The 21,009-nt window shown below is 50.5% G+C and overlaps 2 protein-coding genes across 3 annotated transcripts; one reads left to right on the top strand and one right to left on the bottom strand.

Moving 5' to 3' along the window:
• On the top strand, positions 1 to 7,771 carry ZBTB39 (zinc finger and BTB domain containing 39). Of its 2 annotated transcripts, XM_082635438.1 has the most exons (3): positions 1 to 138; positions 1,683 to 2,038; positions 2,330 to 7,771. In XM_082635438.1, the coding sequence occupies exons 2-3, from the start codon at positions 1,727 to 1,729 to the stop codon at positions 3,860 to 3,862; spliced, it is 1,845 nt and encodes a 614-aa protein (XP_082491564.1). In that variant the 5' UTR covers positions 1 to 138; positions 1,683 to 1,726; the 3' UTR covers positions 3,863 to 7,771. The 2 variants fall into 2 exon arrangements, with proteins under 2 accessions (XP_082491564.1, XP_082491563.1); XM_082635437.1 differs by having other exon boundaries at positions 1,683 to 7,771.
• A 2,397-nt stretch (positions 7,772 to 10,168) lies between these two features.
• ACKR5 (atypical chemokine receptor 5) lies at positions 10,169 to 12,086 on the bottom strand. Its single transcript, XM_082636125.1, has 2 exons — positions 11,946 to 12,086; positions 10,169 to 11,530 (listed from the first exon to the last, which is right to left on the bottom strand). Exons 1-2 carry the CDS (start codon positions 12,078 to 12,080, stop codon positions 10,226 to 10,228), a joined length of 1,440 nt encoding a protein of 479 aa, XP_082492251.1. The 5' UTR covers positions 12,081 to 12,086; the 3' UTR covers positions 10,169 to 10,225.
• Positions 12,087 to 21,009: the final 8,923 nt, after the last annotated feature.

The raw sequence follows: 21,009 nt of genomic DNA, 5'->3' as shown, positions 1-21,009 counted from the left end.
CCGGGGCGGCGAGCGGCGCGGCGGATGGAGAGTCTGGCCGCGGCCAGCGGCGCCGCCTCCTCGTCGGGCCAGGCACGGCGGGCCGGGGCCTTTGTGTGAGGCGGCGGCGGCGATGGTACTCGAGCCCCGCGGAGCCGGGTAAGCGCGGCCCGGCCTAGGGCTGCCCCGGCCGAGGTCCGACCCCCGTCCCGGCCTTTCTCTCGCTCTCGCTTGGCTCCCTCCTGCCCGCTCCCCTCGATCGGACCCATCCTCCCCGGCCGCGCGCCGACCCTGGCCGGCCCCGCCGCCTATCCCCTCGACCCCCATCCGGCCCCGCGCCCCGCCGCCACCCCCCGTCACCCCCCGTCCCCGCCCGAGGTCGCCCTGAGGAATTCCCCCGCTGTTTGGGGAGGGACCGAAGTGCTCGATGCCTCCCAGCTGGAGTGCCCCAGCCGGATCCAACGCCCTTCCTCTCGGATTCGACCCTCCAGAGGGGAGACGGCGGCGCCGCGGGATTGTTGGAGTGCCTTCTCCGAAGTTCCGAATCCCACTGCCCGTTTGGGCTTCCCGGTGTCCGGACCTACTGACCGCTGATGTGTGGCCACCAGGGCCCGGGAGATGCTTGGCTGGTACCCAGCAATGCTCAGAAGCTTCCTGGGCCCCAGAAAAAGTTGGGAGTTAGTCGAATGTGGTGAGGTGAAGAAAGGGTCTGTGTTGCCCAGGGCGAGTCGTGAGGCCGAGAGAGAAGGCAACTAGTTTGTCTTTCTGGCGTGCAGGACTCAAAAAGGGGAAGAAGTGGTACTGAGCAAGCCTTTAGGAGTTACCTATGTAGTTAGATGCCTTCTTATGGCATCAGGTATATATCTCTTACTTCTGGTCAACATAAGCATAAATCCTGAAAAGGGTGGGAAGAGAATTGAAGCATATTTAGGTAATATTAAATGCCACAGTGGTGTTCTGTTTTGCTTTACTTCTCTGGTGTCTGAGTGTTTTAACTTCATCCACAGCATACAGAGAATGTGATAGAGCAGTATCCGAATGGCTCTGGGCTATGGAGAGACAAGAGGGGAGGCAGGTAGCATAGGTAGGGAGAGATGGGAACTCAAGAATAAGCAAGAGATTTATTTACAGCCTGAACGATCACAGCAATGGTAGGAAACTAAAGGGCAGGGCATCCTTATCTTTTCCCCAACAGCTAATGGATCTTGATAACTGTGTTCAAGTATGTATATGGCATTTGGCATCATAAGCGAAGAGAATATACTCAGTGAGATAGGAAAGCCTGGATTCAGGAAGAAATTAGGCATTTAATATGAGAAAAATTAGAACCAGTTGCTCTGGTAATGAAGTATAAGATTGTGTCGAGAGAATGCTTCTGGCTTGGCTTTAAGGCACTAACTTCTGTCCACCCAGGCCTACAGCTTCTCTTACTGACTCTTAAAGACCAACCCATCAGATTTTTTTCAATACTTCTGGATTTTGTTGTGACAACTCTTGTCTTTGGGAGTATGCAGGGAGAGAGGTCACTGCCCCGTCACTTTTGCTGTCCTTGCCCCGAGCAGAATGGAGCAGGTGTCTGTCCATTCACTCTTGCTCTCCGCCCGGGGCTTGGAAACATGCAGACTGGTGGCATTTCGTCCTGCAGAACTCCTCACTGGCAGGGGTGTGTTTGGCCATCCACCTTTTCCTTTTGCTGTCCACAGATTAACCGTGCTGATAAGGAGGCAACATCATAGGAGCTGCTAAGATGGGCATGAGGATCAAACTGCAAAGCACCAACCACCCCAACAACCTGCTGAAGGAACTCAACAAGTGCCGGCTCTCCGAGACCATGTGTGATGTCACCATCGTAGTGGGGAGCCGCTCCTTCCCAGCCCACAAAGCCGTGCTGGCCTGCGCAGCTGGCTACTTCCAGAACCTCTTCCTGAACACTGGGCTTGATGCTGCCAGGACCTATGTGGTAGACTTCATCACCCCCGCCAACTTTGAGAAGATTCTGAGCTTTGTCTACACGTCAGAGCTCTTCACGGACCTGATCAACGTTGGGGTCATTTACGAGGTAGCTGAGCGTCTGGGTATGGAGGATCTCCTCCGGGCTTGTCACTCCACCTTTCCTGACCTGGAGAGCACTGCTGTGGCCAAGCCCCTGACCAGCACCAGTGAGAGCCACTCCAGTACCCTGAGTTGTAGCTCAGCAGAACCAGCCCATCCTCTTGGAGAACTCCGGGGTGGGGGGGAGCATTTGGGTCCTGATCGAAACTATGCGTTGCCTAGTGATGCTGGAGGAAACTATAAAGAGGAAGAGAGAAACGTTACCAGTGACACTAACCATAGCCTGCCTCTGCCACAGCAGCCACTGCCGCCAAAGACAGAAGACCATGATGCCCCTGCTCCGTTCACGTCCGTTCCCAGTGTGGTGACCCAGCCAGTCCTAGGCACTGTCAGCATGGGCGTCCAAACCAGTACAAGCTCCTGCCAGCCATACAAAGTCCAGAGCAATGGAGACTTCAGTAAAAACAGTTTCTTCACCCCTGACAATGCAATAGACATCACTACTGGGACCAACTCCTGTCTGAGCAATAGCGACCACTCCAAAGACCCGAGCTTTGGGCAGATGGATGAGCTCCAGCTGGAGGACCTGGGAGATGATGACTTGCAGTTTGAAGACCCCACCGAGGAGATAGGCACAGCTGAGGAGGTGATTGAGTTGAGTGATGACAGTGAGGACGAGCTGACTTTTGGAGAGAGTGACAACCGAGAGAATAAGGCCATGCCCTGCCAGGTATGCAAGAAAGTTCTAGAGCCCAACATTCAACTGATCCGACAGCATGCTCGGGACCATGTGGACCTGCTGACCGGCAACTGCAAGGTCTGTGAGACCCACTTCCAGGACCGAAACTCCCGGGTGACCCATGTTCTGTCCCACATTGGTATTTTCCTCTTCTCCTGCGACATGTGTGAAACTAAGTTCTTTACCCAGTGGCAGCTGACCCTCCACCGACGGGATGGAATATTTGAGAACAACATCATCGTCCACCCCAACGACCCCCTGCCTGGGAAGCTGGGTCTCTTTTCAGGGGCAGCCTCCGCAGAGCTGCAGTGTGCTGCCTGCGGGAAGGCATTGGCCAAAGATTTCCACGTGGTCCGGGGCCACATCCTTGACCATCTGAACCTGAAGGGCCAGGCCTGCAGCGTCTGTGACCAGCGCCACCTCAACCTCTGCAGCCTCATGTGGCACACCCTCTCCCATCTCGGTATCTCAGTCTTCTCCTGCTCTGTCTGTGCGAACAGCTTTGTGGACTGGCCTCTCCTGGAGAAGCACATGGCTGTGCACCAAAGCCTGGAAGACGCCCTCTTCCACTGCCACTTGTGCAGCCAGAGCTTCAAGTCGGAGGCTGCCTATCGCTACCACGTCAGCCAGCACAAATGCAACAGTGGCCTTGACGCACGGCCTGGTTTTGGGCTACAGCACCCAGCTCTCCAGAAGCGGAAGCTGCCGGCTGAGGAGTTCCTGAATGAGGAGCTGGTGCTGCAGGGCCAACCCGGGAATAGCAAGTATAGCTGCAAGGTGTGTGGCAAAAGGTTTGCCCACACGAGTGAGTTCAACTACCACCGGCGGATCCACACGGGCGAGAAGCCGTACCAATGTAAGGTGTGCCACAAGTTCTTCCGAGGCCGCTCGACCATCAAGTGCCACCTGAAGACGCACTCGGGGGCCCTCATGTATCGCTGCACGGTCTGTGGCCATTACAGCTCCACCCTTAACCTCATGAGCAAGCATGTTGGCGTGCACAAAGGCAGCCTCCCGCCTGACTTCACCATTGAGCAGACCTTCATGTACATTATCCATTCCAAAGAGGCCGAAAAGAACCTGGACAGCTGACTGGGTCCCAGCAGAGCCAGGGGGAGCTCCCAGGCAGCAGCCAGGACGTTGGTTTTCTAATGGCTGTTGGTCCCTCCCCAGCCGGAGTTACAGTTTCGCCTTGCTAGGAGTTCTGTTCTATCCTGTGTTGAAAGAAGAAAGAAGAAATAGCACATGAACACTGTTACTGTTTTTGAGAAGCAACGGCCCTATCACGTTTACCTCCTTACCTGTTCTTGCCCATGGAGGGTTGTGTTTTTGATTCTTTTGAGGCTGGTTTTGGGATCTCGTCAGGCAGTTGGTGTCAACTAGATCCCCTTCCCCAGCCGCTTGAGTTTTAGTTTACTGATAGGTTTTATGCTGCTAAGAATCCAACCAACAGCCTCACTGAACAGAGGAGGTGGAGACAGGTTTTCACCTTGGGTATTACTGCCAGACCTCCAACTGGGACAACCAGCTATGAGAGAGATTTTGGGAATGTGGTCATTCAGAAAAAACTAGTCAGCAGGGCAGCTCACCTCGGGTGCCAGTCCCAGCCCTCAGCAGGGGAAAGGTGTCAGGGATGGAGGGTCCTGCTTGTTCCATGGCTCTAATTGGCTGATTGGACAGTAAAATCTCTTGGCAGCTAGATCCAAACTGGGGACAAAGCTTTCTGTTTAGGTCAGAAGGCTTTGGGATGAATCCTTGCCAGCCAGAAGAGGTGTCCTGCAGTGCTGCCGGAAGTGGCAGCCTGGATAGACAGGAAGGGAGGTTTCTCTTTTCTCCTCAATTCCAAAGAAACACAATTTTATGGAGTGATGGCCCAGGACGTCAGGCCTTCCCTGTGGGCAGAAAGGACAGGGAGCCACTTTGATGTAATCTTCTGTCATCTGGCCACGTCCATCGACCTTGAGTTTCCTGGTGGAGAGGTGGGGATGTCTCTGAAGCAGCAGCCTTGCCTTAATTTACATCCAGTCTCCCACCTAGAAGTGTGCTTGGCCTATAGCATAGATGAGAAGACCCCATGAGGTGGAGTGGTGGACTGTGAGCCCTTCAGGATTAAAGGGACCCGAGTAACTGGTGGTTTGTAGCGGGATGTGTGTCTGTCTGTCCCAGTCAGGTAACCTGTTGTTTACTTTGTGCTAACTGGGCCAGAGCTTTGGCAGCTCACCTTTGACCTGCTGGAATTTATCCTGATCTGTCATTGTGTCGCCACCAGGGGGCGCTATTGACCAGAAGCTGGTTCAGGCCCTCCCTAGGTGACTCGGGAATGGGTCTGCCCAGTCCTGGGGTGCTGGTGGGCTCCGTTCTTAGTTGCCTTTTTGAGGGGTCTTACCCAAAGAAGGCTTGAGGGAGAGGGCCCTCGGATCTTGCATCTCACAAGGTGGCACCTCAGTAACCCATACTACCTCACCTGCTCAGGCGAGCTCTGGGGGTCCCTGGCCTTGGCCCTGATACAGCCCCTCGTGGGACTCAGCAGCGCCCCAGGCTGTTTTACAAGCAAGTGGTTTTAATTAACTCACAAGGCCTTTTTGGACATTAATATTTATTTATTTTTGGGTTTTTTTTGTTTTGTTTTTGTATACATATTACCCAGCATCTCTTGGATAAGAGACTTCAGGAAAATGAGCTTCTCCCCAGCAAGTAGCCATATTCCAGGGGACAATCCTGGCCAGATATTTGGGAAACGGGCTAAAACTAGGGGAGAACAGGTCAAGCCTTTAAACAAGCAAATTCTTTTCTTTCTCTCCAGATAGTCTCTTGCAGAATAGACCCAGGGAACCATTTAGGTAATGGATGTACATTCTAGGAAGTTGAGGCCTTCCATCCCCTTTCCATCCTGTGATTGAGTAGGTTGGGCACTGGGTCGAGGGGATCACGTCGCATGAAGGACCTTGTTGTATAGTTTCTCCTCCTTCCTACGGTTGGGAAGCTATCATAAGACGTACACGTAAACCAAAGCTCCGTCCCGGTTGGACCTGCTGCTTCTCTCCCCAGCCCTAAAATGATAAAGCCTCCGAGGTTGTGTGCGTGGCTATCTGGTGGGGTGACCGTTACAGGAAGGGACTTGTCCAGTGGCCACCTGTCACCATCTGAATCCAACTAGTTAAATGTTCCCTTGGGACATTCTTGTCAGAAAGCAGTGCTGACACTTTTCTTCCCTGACTGACTGCTTCCTTTCTTCCCACGCTGACCATTAGACAACTAAGAAGGAAGGTGTGTAAAAGACTACAGTCACCTCTCTGCTAAGCTTTTCAAGCCTGAGTGGTTTCTCCCATATTGTTGGTGAGGACTTGAGTTTTGAAGGGCTGGATTTGAGAGTGGCGATACTCACCGGGACCCAGCCAGGTAGCTGAGAATGGATCAATATGCTGGAGAAACCCTCTTCCTTAACAGAGTATATCATGGTTGCTGGGTAGTCTGTATACTTAACCTGAAACTGTGAAGTTTTCCCCTTTCGCCAGTAAACCAAAAAGCAAATCCTTGAAACTTTGCCCCTGAAACACTAAACAAGAAACTGCACCCCCCGATCCTCCTGAGGCAAAGTGGTCAGCCAGGGTGGCCCGGCTGGTTGCAGTCAGACATGTAGCAGGTCAGTAGCTCATGAGGCTCACTGACCAAACCCTGTTCCCCCGCGTGTCCCCCATGTTCGCACCTCAACCCTTCCTCTGTTTGGAGTCATGTTTGCTGCCTCTGCCACCAGCTCACCCTTTTCTGCACTGTTTTACTTGAAACACTATATTGTGGCAAAGGGTGCTCTAGGATACCTGGTGGAAGGTATTAATTGTATTTTGAATTTAAAATTTTTTCAACTGTTCTTTGGATTTTGTTGCCCTCTCTGTCCTGGAGCCCAGTTTAGCACTGTCTCCTGCTGTATTGTTCCAAAGTTCTGTTTGATCCTTGAATGTCTTTTCTTATCCCTTTCCCCCCTTTTTCTTGTTCTGTACTCAGGACCAACTACATAATTTACAGAGCCCTTTGTTTAAAAATTATTAAGAATTTCAAGATGGCGACTAGAGCATTAAAGCAAACACGAGGCCATTCCCAACTCTTTTCCTAAGGGAAAATGGTGATACTCTAATGGCACACTGTAAACAGCTGCTGTGGCCAGAGGAAGGGGTCAGTATCCTGGTGCTTCTCTGGCCCATCCACGGCTCACTGATGCCACAGCACCTGCTGGGAAGCTCTGCCTGGTATTTGGTCCTAAATTTTAAGACTCCGTGGAGTCTCTCTAGTTCATGGCTAGTTGGGAAGAAAGGAGGTGGGGGTGGGGGTCAGGAAATGGATAAAAATTCTTTCTGACTTTCTTCTGCTCTGTCAGTACCCTTTTTGTCTCTAGGACAACCTTTGAGCTTAAATACCTTCTCCCCAGTCAGGTTTTGCTGCTGGTGGATTTTCTTCCTCTTCTGGCCACCTGCTGTGCCCGAGTCCCCAGACTACTCAACTTTGGAAGTGAATTTAAATTCCGTCATAGATGGGCATGATTTTGGTGGCATGGAAGTGGGCTGTGTGGAGAAATCTGCCCATCTGGGAGTCCCCACGTGTCCTTTTCCCTAAATCCTGCGCTGAATGAATCGGGAAGCAGGGCACACGGCGTTGATTTCAACGTGATAACTCATGGTAAACTTAACATCAGAATGAAAAGGAAACTTCTACCTTGGATGTTTCTTTAACACCCTTCCCTGTCCAGTCCCCCCTCCCCTCCCACTTCTACTAGCTAAATCTTTTGAAACCAAGAAAAATTGTTGACGTCTTAACTCCTTCCATTAAATTAATAAGTACTGACCTCCTAATATTTAAGTGTTTACTATCTATTGCTGTAAAGTTTTGTATATTTTGTAAACTTTTTTTCCCAAATAGTAGATGTCTAAAATCGTTGTACATCTGATTCTTTTATATTCCATTGTTCGGCACAAAGTGTGGTTTTTATTTAGAATAAAAAAAGGAAATTGGAAATGGCAGTTCTTTTCTTATTTACTGTGAGCATGCTCGTCCCTCAGAGTTCAGAGTATCTGAGCCATCACCCTTTCAGTAGCAGTATTCTGCTCAGCAGGTGCCAGAATCCTTTCAGGTAGCACATTTTCCTTTCCTATAGCTGGAATTCCCCGGGCTTGACTTGGTCTGTTTTTAGTGGAAAATTAACTCAATGGCCCAACCTTTTCAGAGGGACCACCTCTGAGGGGAATCTTCTGTTGGCCCAGAGAGAGCAGTGGGACTCTGCTAATGTCTGGTTGGACCAGAGGTTTGGCGGTAGATTGTCTTGCCAGTGCCATTTAATTCACCATGACGTGATATGTCAGAGTGGAGAGAGGCAGATTCAGAGAGGGGGGCGGAGGTTTGGCATAATTTCATGAGGTTGGTAACAAATGTCCTCCCACAGAGAAGAGACAGGCCTCTAGAAGTTAGGGTGCGACGTGGTCCATTTGGTCTCAGAGCACACTGCTTGGGCCCAGGCCCCCATCACTGCTCTGCAAATGTAGAGCAGAGGGCCTTGCTGCTGTCAGCACACGAGTCCTCCTCTCAGGCCCTAAGGAAGTATTTGTGCTGCCAGGGTGATCACTGGTTGCCAAAATGGAGTCCATGAGAAGGGAAGATGTTGGGAAAGTGGCCTCAGGTAATCGGGGGTGTGACAGAGATGTAAAACTGGGTTTCCTTGAGACAACTTCTGGACCCTGAGTCAGAGGGGTCAGTGATAAGGGCATTGGATCTGGGCTGGGTTTTTAATGTGGGCACAAGTGAGGAAGGTCTTTCTAATACGTTCTGTGCATTGTTAGGTTCAGCCCTTACTGCAGCACCAAGTCACAACCCAAACTCCCCTGGCTGAAAAAGGTTTCAAGTCTGTGCCACCAAGCAGCTGTTTGAAGTGTTAAGACTCTTAAAAAAAAAAAAAGAGAAAAGAAAAGGCCCTTTTTCAGGTTTGGGCCCAATGAGCAGGGGGAGTTAGACACAGATTTCGCTCTGTGCTCTGACAAACGGGTTCATACACCGCTGGAGCACATGTTTAATGCATCTGGTGAATACAGTCTCAGATTTCTAAGTGCAGAGGAGATGGTGCTCTAGGTCAGCGAGTGGTTATTCCAAGTTAAACATTCCTGACATACTGAGCACTTGAGCAGGACAGAAGGTCTCAGTGACTGTGTCCACAAACCTTTCGTTCTCCACAGGCAGGATGGAGAGGCGGAGGGCTCAGGACTGGTGGACTGGGACCTGCTCTTAGGCTTTACTTCAGTCAGAGTGCTTCATGGACATGGTCCTAGTTTCCCAAACTGATAAATGAACCCTTTCCAGAAGACCTCCGTGTTAACAAGAGGACTTCTTTTCCTGTCTATAGGACAAGTGTTAGTAGAAGTTGCTGGACAGGAAAATTATGAGACGACTTGGCCAGGAAGAAAGAAGTCTGAGGGTGAGACCTGACTTAGGAGAACACCAGAACTCTGCCCTGTGACAGAATTGGAAGATTTCCACTTCCCCACCCCGTGCAGGGGCAAAGGCTGAGGGACAGAGCCCTTGTCAGTGCCTGCTGCTGCCTGTCCCGAAGTCTGCTCCCAGAATGGATGTCTTGATATTTTCCTGTGATCTGGAGAGAAAGGGAGGGACTGAGGGTAGAAGTCTGGAAACCTGCTAGACCCAGGGCTGGGGGAAGATGGGCTACGAGGAGCGTGGACTCTGGGACAGCTCCTCTGCTTTGGGGGGAGGGGATCAGGATGGGCGAAGGGGAGAGTATCAGCAAGGAAATGGAGCCCTTTCCTGCATGGCGGGGGTGGAGAATCCTCCAGCCGGCCCAGCTGCAGGGTGCCTGTCTCAGACCTCAGCTTCACCCCGCCCCTGCTGTCCCCACCGCCCACCCCCTCCATTTATCATCACACTGAGGATGCACTGCTAGGAAACAGCCTGCTGAGGCCTCCTGGCTCCTTGGCCTCTGGCCTCTTGTCCCTGTAGCCTACATGTGTGCTAGGAGACCAACAAGCACAAACACAAAAGGAAAGTTGTGTGGGCTTCCTGTGGAGCTCACTCTTTCCTGCCAGGGTGGTTTCTGAAACGGGTACGTCTGGTTTCTGCTGAGCATCTCTTTAGCTTCAGCTCCCTTCCCAGTCCCAGCTTGCAGTGCAGACTTTTTCAGAGATCCAGAGTCATGTCTGTCTCTATTCTTTATTTCTCCTTTTCCCCTGTGTGTCTCCCTTCGGCACAGGGACCGTGTCGAATGGTACAACGCCAAGGACCCGTTCCCTCTCCCTCCCTGCCTCCCACCCCATCCCCCGACTTCAATATTTTAAGACATACTCAAAATTGGGCCGTGAGGGCTCTGACCCTCTCCCCGCCGGCCCCGCCCCACCCCCACCCCCCGGATCTCTCACCTACACTTCCAGCTTTCTACTTGGCTGGTAGAGGAGACTGGAATCTTCCTCAGCTGGCTATAAGAGCCCGAGGAGCAGAGGTGGGTGGGGTGTCTGCTGCCTGGAAGTTCAGGCTTGGGTGGTGGTGGGGGCTGGCTGCAGGGGGCTGGCTGCCCTCCTTGGTGATGACGATGGAATGCTGGGTGGAGGAGGAGGAGGAGGAGGAAGCATGTCTGCCCTCCCTGGCCTGGACCTTGGGAAGGTAATGGACCACAGCGTTGAGCAGCCGGCCCCGGAAGCTCGGGCTGAGAAAGTTGTACAGGATGGGGTTGACGACGCAGTGGAGCATGGAGAAGCAGTCAATGATGTCGTAGAAGAAGTAGAGCAGGTGGGCCAGATAGCAGTGGAGGGAGATGTGGGTCCCATGCAGTGTGATCAGCAGCAGGGTCACATGGTAGGGCAGCCAGCAGGTGACAAAGACGGCAATGTAGGCACACACCAGCAGGCAGTGGCGCCGGCCCTCAGGCTGTCCTGCCCGCCGAAGCCGGCAGGCCGTCAGCACGTTGAAGACCGCAATGAGAGGGAAGGGCAGCAGGAAGCCCAGGACGGTGGTGGACAGGGCCACTGCCAGGGCCCACGTGCTGTACGTTTCAAAGGGCGCCATGAAGAGGCACATGGGCTCAAAGCTCTCCACCAGCCGGATGTGGACCACCTCGGGCAGCGGGATGAGGGCCGAGAGGACCCAGACCCCGGCGCACACGGCCCGCCGCCCTCGATGCTGGTGGCGCTGCCAGGAGGGAGAGGCGTTGGTGAGGGTGATGTAGCGGTCGATGCTGAGGCACACCAGGAAGAAGATGCTGCTGTACATGTTGGCAAAGTAGAAGTAGTGAGTGAAGCGGCAGGAGAAGCTGCCCCAGAGCCACGTGTAGTCCAGCGTGACCTCCAGCATCCACACGGGCAGAGACAGGACGATGCCCAGGTCGGCGATGGCCATGTTGAGGACGTAGAGGCGCAGCAGCCCTGCGCGGGCCGCCCCGCGCCAGTTGGCGCAGATCACCAGGAGATTCTCCACCAGCCCGACCACGAAGACGGCCAGGTAGAGCACGAAGAGGGCCACGCGCTTGGTGCTCTCGCTGAGCTCCATGTGGCACTCGGGCAGGGTGTGGTTGAAGAAGTGGAGCAGTTCCGTCCAGTTGTGGATCTCTCCCGCCTCGCTGGCGGGCGCCACGCTGGGCCCCGTGGCCGACATGAGGACCAGCGAGTGCCTAGTGGGGAGAAGGGAGGGTTGGAAGAGAGAGGAGGCCTCGAAAGCAGCCTGCTGTTCCCAAGGTCGCAGGCCACAGGGGCCAGGAGGCTTCGGGGAAAGATCCTGCGTCTGAAGAGGCAAGAAAGGGAAGTGTAACATTCAAACTGTGAATAAACAGCACACGACTCACTGCCGGCTTTAACCCACGAACAGAAATGTTTTGTTAAGGGGTCTCAGTGGTGGGAGAGACCAGAGGCCAAACGCTTTCTCCCCGGCCCGGCCAGTCCCGCCCTCCTCCAGCCCAGATGGGCTCAACCTCCGCTTCTCTCCTGGCACTTCACCCTTTGGCCCTTTCACACAGGCCTTCCTTAGGGGCTCTTGCTCTGTCTTGCTATTTGGGCCTTGTGTATGGGACACACATACACAAACACAGACACAGACACACACACCTCCAGTTCATCCCTGGGAACATCTGTGGATCATGCAGGAAAGCCAATCATCTCCAAACTCCACTCCTTCTTCCCTGAGAGAGGGCAACACTCACCTGAGTTTCCCTGTTGGGAGCACCTCCGGTCCTGGAGGGCCGGCAGGTCTGGACTGCTGTGGAGCTGCGGGGAGGCTGGAGGGACAGTGGCCGTGGGGCTGGCTTTGCTGCGGGCTTCAGGGCCGCCCTTCTCATCCGGGAAGCAGTATCACTGGCTGAGGCTCTGTGGGAGAGGGTCGGGGTTTTTCCTGCCTTCCCCCAATCCAGTTAGAGGGGAAGTCACAGCGAAACATCCAGTGTAGCGGTGACAGGGAGGAGTCAGGCTGCAAGCGTTAAATTCCAGACTCCTGTGGCTGTGTGAATTTACCTCTTTAAGCCTCAGTTCTCTCCTCTGAAAAATGGGACAGCAATAGTATCTACTAATACGGGTGTCTGAGAGAATTAAATGAGCCATCAAAGTGACGTGCTAATGCTTTACGTATGTATGTATTTTCCACCCGATAAATGGGATTGGCATCCTACTCTCCCCTGTCTGTCTTGATACCTGCTGAAGCAGAACTGGATGGGGGTGGGAGGGCTAAAATAAACCTGAAAATTATTCAGACGTAATCACTCTGGCTCTTTTGCTGAATGACCACCCCTGCCATTCCCCCAGCCTTCACTTTGTGATCTGAGGTGAGAATCTGGAGAGAGAGGTAGACTGAATGTGGGTGGCGAAGGGGCTGTGTTGAGCTTCGGGGAGACTCCTGGATGGGGAGGGGAAGGAGAACAGCATTCTCCCCGCTACAGCTCATACTGCTCTGGCCAAGTGTGGAGGAGAGAGAGAGGGAGAGAGAGAGAAGACAGACAGACACCAGGCTTCTCTCTCCCTCCAAGCCAAGGGGAAGGCTTGGAGCCCCCGGCTTTGTGTTGTTGGTGAGCATCAAGTGTCAGCAGAGCATCCTGCTTCTCAGAGCTCTTTCACCTCAGTTAGTCATTTGATCCCTGAGGTACCCCTGTGGGGAGGAAGGATGGGCTTCCTTATCCAGAGACGTTGCCTGTCTCACACAAGCCACACAGCAGCAGCAAAAAGAGAGCAGAACCGCCTGGAGCTGGGCCCATGTTTTGTAGGCTGTAGGGCCAGGGGTGTACTGGCTGGAGGGGATTAAATTTAATCAAGGTGAGATCCCTATGACAATATTAACTATTTTAGAGTTTACAATTTAATGGCATTTAGTATTCATATTGTTGTGCAACCACCACTTCTAACTAATTCCAAAATATTTTCATCACCCCAAAAGAAAACACCACACCCATTAAGCATGCAGCCTCAAGTCCCCTCTCCCCTCAGCCCCTGACAGCCAACTGGTAACCACCCTTCTGCTTTCTGTCTCTGTGGATTTACCTATTAAGGATATTTAATATCAGTCAAATCATGCGTGTGACCTTTGTGTCTGTTTTTTTTTCACTTAGCATAATGTTAAAAAATTTTTTTATTGAAATATAGTTGATTTACAATGTTGTGTTAGTTTCTGGTGTATAGCAAGGTGATTCAGTTATATATATATATATATATATATATTCTTTTTCATATTCTTTTCCATCATGGTTTATTATAAGATATTGAATATAGTTCCCTATGCTATACAGTAGAACCTTGTTGTTTATCTATTTTATATACAGTGGTTTGTATCTGCTAATCCCAAACTCCTAATTTATCCCTCCCCCACTGCCTTTCCCCTTTGGTAACCATACATTTGTTTTCTATGTCTGTGAGTCTGTTTCTGTTTTGTAAATAAGTGCATTGTATCATATTTTAGATTCACATGTGATATCATATGGTATTTATCTTTCTCTGTCTGACTCACTGCACTTAGTATGATAATCTCTAGGTCCATCCATGTTGCTGCAAATGGCATTATTTCTTTCTTTTTTATGGCTGACATACACACACACACACACACACACACATATATGTACCACATCATCTTTATCCATTCATCTGTCAATGGACATTTAGGTTGCTTACATGTGTTGGCTATTGTAAATAGTGCCGCTATGAACACTGGGGTGCATTCACCTTTTTGAATTATAGTTTTATCCGGATATATGCCCAGGAGTGGGATTGGTGGATCATATGGCAACTCTATTTTCAGTTTTTTAAGGAAACTCCATACTGTTTTCCATAGTGGCTGCACCAATTTACGTTCCCACCAACAGTGTTTGTAGGAGGGTTCCCTTTTCTCCACATCCTCTCCAGCATTTATTATTTGTAGACTTTTTTTTCTTAACATCTTTATTGGAGTATAATTGCTTTACAATGGTGTGTTAGTTTCTGCTTTATAACAAAGTGAATCAGTTATACATATACATATATCCCCATATCTCCTCCCTCTTGCATCTCCCTCCCTCCCACCCTCCCTATCCCACCCCTCTAGGTAGTCACAAAGCACCAAGCTGATCTCCCTGTGCTACGTGGCTGCTTCCCACTAGCTATCTATTTTACATTTGGTAGTGTATATATGTCCATGCCACTCTCTCACTTTATTTGTAGACATTTTAATGATGGCCATTCTGACTGGTGTGAGGTGATATTTCATTGTAGTTTTTTTTTTTTTTTTTTTTTTTTTTGCGGTATGTGGGCCTCTCACCGTTGTGGCCTCTCCCGTTGCGGAGCACAGGCTCCGGACACGCAGGCCCAACGGCCATGGCTCACAGGCCAAGCCGCTCCACGGCATGTGGGATCCTCCCAGACCGGGGCACAAACCCGTGTCCCCTGCATCGGCAGGCGGACTCCCAACCACTGCGCCACCAGGGAAGCCCCTTCATTGTAGTTTTGATTTGAATTTCTCTGATAATTAGCAATGTTGAGCATTTTTCATGTGCCTATTGGCCATCTGTATGTCTTTTTTTTTTTTTTGAAGGATTTTTATTTATTTTAAAAAATGTATTTATTTATTTTTGGCTGCGTTGGGTCTTCGTTGCTCTGCGCGGGCTTTCTCTAGTTGAGGCGAGTGGGGGCTACTCTTCGTTGCAGTGTGAGGGCTTCTCATTGCGGTGGTTTCTCTTGTTGCAGAGCATGGGCTCTAGGTGCGCGGGCTTCAGTAGTTGAGGTGCGCGGGCTCGGTAGTTGTGGCTCCCAGGCTCTAGAGCGCAGGCTCAGTAGTTGTGGCACACAGGCTTAGTTGCTCTGCGGCATGTGGGATCTTCCCAGACCAGGGCTCGAACCCATGTCCCCTGCCTTGGCAGGCGGATTCTTAACCACTACACTACCAGGGAAGTCCCTGTATGTCTTCTTTGGAGAAATGTCTCTCTCGGTCTTCTGCCCATTTATTATTATTATTTATTAGCCGTGCCATGCAGCATGTGGGATCTTAGTTCCCCCACCAGGGATCGAACCCATGCCCCCTGCATTGGAAGCACAGAGTCTTAACCTCTGGACCACCAGGGAAGTCCCCTTCTGCCCATTTTTTGATTGGGTTTTTGTTGTTGTTGTTATTGAGTTGTATGAGCTGTTTGTATATTTTGGAAATTAAGCCTTCGTTGGTTGCATCATTTGCAAATATTTTCTCCCATTCCGTAGGTTGTCTTTTCATTTTGTTTATGGTTTCCTTTGCTGTGCAAAAGCTTGTAAGTTTGATTAGGTCCCATTTGTTTATTTTTGCTTTTATTTCTATTGCCTTAAGAGACTGACCTAAGAAAACATTGCTACAATTTATGTCAGAGAATGTTTTGCCTGTGTTCTCTTCTAGGAGTTTTATGGTGTCATGTCTTAACATTTGTCTTTAAGCCATTTTGAGTTTGTGTGTGTGTGTGTCTGTGTGTGTGTGTGGTGTGAGGGAGTGTTCTAACTTCATTGATTTACATCACTTAGCATAACATTTTTGAGGTTCATCTGTGTTGTAGCCTGTATCTGTGCTTCATTCCTTTTTGTGGCTGGGTAATACTCCATTGCATGGATATACCACATTTTATTTATCCATTCAAGGAGGGGATTTTTTTAAAGTCTGCTAATTGACTTTTTAAATTGTGGTAAAATAAACATAACATCAAATTTACCATTGTGGCTATTTTAAAGTATACAGTTCAGTAGCATTAAGTGCATTCACATTGTTGAGCAACCATCACCACCAACCATCTCCATGGAAGGGGATATTTTTAATTTTCAGTTTTCTTAAAGCCTCCTCTAGAAAAACTGTTTCTCTACTCATGACACTTCTGACACCAAATGTGTAGAGTTTTCTCCCCAGAACCAACCAGTTTTCCAACTCTCCAGACATCAATTGAGTGTTCTGTAGTTTAATTCAATTCTGACACCAACCACCTGGAGTTAAGGTCCAATGCCACAGGTTTAAGGGCTCAGTCTCCCAAGATTTTCCTTACTTTAGATGCAATCAGTGGGTTCCCCTAGATACCCACACTTCTGTCCAATGTGACTGCAAAGACAGGTGTTCCCACAACCCCCCTCCTGGCAATTTTGATAGTTTGCTTCTGCTTATGTTTACTGTTTTATTATAAAGGATACAAATGAACAACCAGATAAAGAGGTACATAGGGTAAGGTCTGTCCTTGTGGAGTTGGAATGCACCACCCTCCTGGCACTTGGATGCGTTCACCAACCCAGAAGTTCTCTGAACCTCATAGTTTAGGAATTTTAATGGAGGCTTTATCACATAGGCATGATCAATTATTAATTTAATCTCCAATGCCACTCTTCTTTCCAGAGGATGGTGGGAGTGAGGCTGAAAGTTCTAAGCTTCTAATCAAGGCTTGGTCTTTCTGGTGACCAGCCCCCCATCCTGAAGCCATCCTGGAGCCCACCAAGAGTCATCTCATTAGAACAAAAGACATTCCTATCACCCAGGAATTTCCAAGGGGTTTAGGAATTCTGTGTAAGATGCTCCTATCACTTGCATCACTCAGGAAATTACAAGGATTTTAGGAGCTCTGTGTGAGGAACTGGGAGGCAGAGACCAAATATTTATTATGTCACACTTCCACTCACACACCAGATAACTCCTAGGTCAAGAAATCTGTCATGATGAGCTGTGACGATGTAAAATGTGTGTGTGTGTGTGTGTGTGTGTGTGTGTGTTTTGCCATGCCTTGCGGCCTGTGGGATCTTAGTTGCCCGACCAGGGATCGAACCCAGGCCCCCGGCAGTGAAAGCACCGAGTCCTAATCACTGGACCACCAGGGAATCCTTAAAATGTGGTTTACTTTGGTTTTTCAGACAGTTCTACTCTCTCTGTTTAGGATCTCAGTTTCTATCCTATGGCTATCTCTTTTCAGTAAGGAGCCTTCTGAGAATTTTCACTTCCTTCTCCATGCCTTTGACCCATGCAGATGGAGGCTCTATTGGACCAAGCACCCTCCAGAAAAACCCTAGTTCTGGCTTCTATTCTCTCCACAGGGACCACACATTCTGACCCATGGTCATTTCCCTTCCTCTCAAGACTGCATTTTACTGGCTCAGTCCTGGGTCTCTGAATCTTCTACCCAGGACCTTTTCCCTCCCACGTGGAGACGTCACCCCCTGCCGCATTACCTCCACCTGCTCCCCAGCCCTCCCCCCACCCGCCCCCGCCTCCCAATGTGTATTTGCAGCAAGAGGAAGTGATGGTGGCTCCTTCTGGCAGAGGCACAGAGGGAAAGCTGCTCCCTCAGGAAGGAATGAGTGATAGCTCTGCAGTTTTCATGTGGGTGTTTTTCTTTGGAGGGAGGAGGGAGGCAGCTGGAAAGAGAGACTGGAAGGAAGGGAAAGAGGGAGGGGCGGGAGGCCAGGCTCCTTGCCAGCCTGGGCAGGAGGAGGGGGGCAAACAGCTTTGCTCCAAGCAACAGGGGCAGCAGCAGCAAAACAATTCCTGGAAATTTATTCTTTTTCCTTCCTCTCCCTCCCCCCACCATTTTCCCCCCCAAAAATATAGACAAGACATTGTAATCACAATCAGAAAGGAAGGAAGGTACCAGGAAGGAGTTATTGGAAGGCACAGATAAAGGGAGGCAGCTTCCCAGGGTTGGGAGGGCCAAGAGCTTGTGTCTGGACCCTGGAGGAAGGGGTGGGGTGGGCTGTTCCAGGAATTGCCCCACTTGCCTGGCTTGTGTGGCAAAGGACCCTACTTTGTGTGTGAGGGCAGGTGGATTGTGGACAGGTCAAGGCTGAGGAGTTTGGCAACCATTGCACTTCCTTCCCCAGCCTGAGCTTCCAGAAGCTCACTGAGTGCAGAAGGCAAGTCCAACCTCGGAAGTTGCTCTGCCCTCCTGCTGTGGCTTTGCCCCACACCAGGGATGCAGCCTTGTCTACCCAGGAACACCAGATCGGGAGCTCCCCAGGCTCCCCAAAGATGGATGTGGCCCAGTGACCCTATCCTTGCTCTGCTCGGCTCTTCCCTGCTCCCTCACTCATCCTGGAGACAGTAGAGAGAACACTAGCTTGGGGACCAGACCTGGCTTTGACACCTTGTCCTACCACTTAGTAGCTGTGTGACTTTGGGCAGGTCACTTTATCTTCCTGAGCCTCACTTTCTTTATATGTAAAATGAGGATAATGGTGCTTCCTTGCAGGATTACTGTATGAGATACATGACATTGTATATGTAAAGTGCTTGGCATAAACATTCCCCCTTTTCCACTTCTTGGAGATGAGGAGGGAGAAATCCCTTTTTTTGGGAATTGACCTTGAGATCCTCTCCCTAGTCCCACCAACACTAACCTTTTTTTTCTCTCTCTGAGCTGGATCAACACCAGCTTCCTCTTTTTATTTTCTTTGCGGTACACAGGCCTCTCACTGTTGTGGACTCTCCCGTTGCGGAGCACAGGCTCTGGACGCGCAGGCTCAGCGGCCATGGCTCACGGGCCCAGCCGCTCTGCGGCATGTGGGATCTTCCCGGACCGGGGCACGAACCCGTGTCCCCTGCATCGGCAGGCAGACTCTCAACCACTGCGCCACCAGGGAAGCCCCAGTTTCCTCTTTTATTTAGTATCTGACATTGTGTTTCTTACACAGAAGGTCAAGAACCACAAATGCCCCTATGAATCACCACAGAAGAGATGGAGTAACAGTGACAGCTCACAGCTATTACTGTTACATTTGCCAGGCATGACTGCAATGTGCTTTCCAAGTATCACCTCATTTAATCCTTGCAACAGCTCAGTGAGGTGTGGGTTCTATTGTAGACAAGGAAACTGAGGCAAAGAGATTCAGCAACTTGCCTGAATCTCTCTGCTACTAGTTCAGTAAACTCTTATTGCAGGGATTCTTGACCTGGATGCTGGCACCTAATGGCTTTAGGTGGTCTGTGAACTCACCGAAAAGTATGTACAAAATCCTGCTTGTTGTGTTGTCGTTTTTATGGGGCTTCGAGCCTTCCTTGGGTGCTCAAAGGGGTTCATGTTGGGGCTTCCCTGGTGGCACAGTGGTTAAGAATCCACCTGCCAATGCAGGGGACACGGGTTCGATCCCTGACCCGGGAAGATCCCACAACTTAGTTGCCACAGAGCAACTAAGCCCGTGCACCACAACTACTGAGCCTGCGCTCTAGAGCCCGTGCTCTGCAACAAGAGAAGCCATGACATTGAGAAGCCCGCGCACAGCAACGAAGAGTAGCCCCCGCTTGCCTCAACTAGAGAAAGCCCATGCACAGCAACGAAGACCCAACACAGCCCAAAATAAAAACAAATAAATAAATTTATTAAAAAGAAAAGGGGGTCCATGATGTCCAAAAGGTTAAAAATGACCACCCTAGTAGAAGAGCTTCTCATAGATAGGGGCTAGGATAAGAAAATGGGGTAGGACCTACACTTCCATGAAGGGGACTCAGCCCTGGGAGTTCTGGGATATTTTTTGGTTGGGGGAGAAGCCCCCTTTATGGAGGCTGAGAGATGTGTGGGATGATCTAGGGAAGGGCTTGAGAAAGGGAAGATGAGTTGCCTTTGCTCCCAGCCCTTAGCCTTCCACAAGATGAAGGACAACTGTTTCCTCTCACGGTTTCCCTCTTGGGAAAGTGTGTGTGGGGACGTGTACAATAGTCTGAGGAAGAGGAAGCTTGGAGAGACTGAGAGAGACTGGAAGGGCCCTGGGTACCATTACCCCAGGGAAAATCGGCCCCACCCAGCAGCCTCCTGGAATGCCTCAGTATTCCGCCCCACCCCGTCACTTTTCCATCCTTCCCCTTTCTTCTGTTCCTCACTCAGATTCCCCCACCTCCTGACCCGAAGCACCTTCCCTGGGTCTCTGTAGATGTGCTAACATTCCCTTTCTGATTCCAGATTTATTGTTTCTACTAACTCATCTTGAGCACCTAATGTGTGCTGGACAGAAATTCCCCTTGAATTTTCCAGTGCTTCCTGAGGCCCCAACTTCCTAAAGTTTCACTATTTTGATGACAACATATGGATTCTTAGACTCCTGGAGAGCTGGAGTTGAGAGGACTCACTGAAGTCATCTGGGTTCCCCTCCCCCATTATAAAGATGAGGGAGATGGAGGCTTCGGGGAATTTCATCTTGTCAGACAAGGTAAGAAATGCAGGGGAGGGACTTCCCTGGTGGCGCAGTGGTTAAGAATCTGCCTGCCAGTGCGGGGGACATGGGTTCGAGCCCTGGCCTGGGAAGATCCCACATGCCGCGGAGCAGCTAAACCCATGCGCCACAACTGCTGAGCAACCCCCGCTCGCCACAACTAGAGAAAGCCCGCACACAGCAACGAAGACCCAATGCAGCCAAAAATAAATAAATAAAAATAAATTAAAAAAAAAAAAAGAAATGCAGGGGAGAAGGAGGGTGGAAGAGGATGTTGCGGTGATCGTTCATTCATCTCTGTCAGATGCTAGGCATTGCCAGGTCCTGGAAATACAAGAAGATGAGACTCAACCCTTGCCCTCGGGGGGATCTGAGGCAGCAGTTCTCTAGAATTCAGCACACACAGCACAGTCCGTGTGGCTTCATTAACGTGAAACCATTGCTTCAGGCTTAACCTGGAACTTCTGGATTTCACTAAATCCAGAAGTCTCTAAAGAGGGTGAACAGGAAAATCTTGAGGACTCCATGCCAGAGAGCCTGGAGGCTGGTTGGCCAACCAACATCATGTGTGTTCTTTAGTCCTCCAGTTTGAACACTAGCCTGACTCAAGTTTCACCCCAGCCTGCC

This window comes from Mesoplodon mirus, assembly GCF_964341445.2.
Source record: "Mesoplodon mirus genome assembly, chromosome: 11".
Classification (NCBI taxonomy): domain Eukaryota; kingdom Metazoa; phylum Chordata; class Mammalia; order Artiodactyla; family Ziphiidae; genus Mesoplodon; species Mesoplodon mirus.
This window is presented reverse-complemented; position numbering and strand designations above follow the sequence as displayed.

What these genes read in the sequence shown, in the direction of transcription:
- ACKR5 (XM_082636125.1), bottom strand. Translation starts at nt 12,080, where the DNA reads ATGAGAAGGGCGGCCCTGAAGCCCGCAGCAAAGCCAGCCCCACGGCCA. An exon ending in CTCCCAACAGGGAAACTCAG is followed by an intron (nt 11,531 to 11,945) that starts GTGAGTGTTGCC and finishes TTGCCTCTTCAG; the next exon opens with ACGCAGGATCTTTCCCCGAA.
- ZBTB39 (XM_082635437.1), top strand. Translation starts at nt 1,727, where the DNA reads ATGGGCATGAGGATCAAACTGCAAAGCACCAACCACCCCAACAACCTG.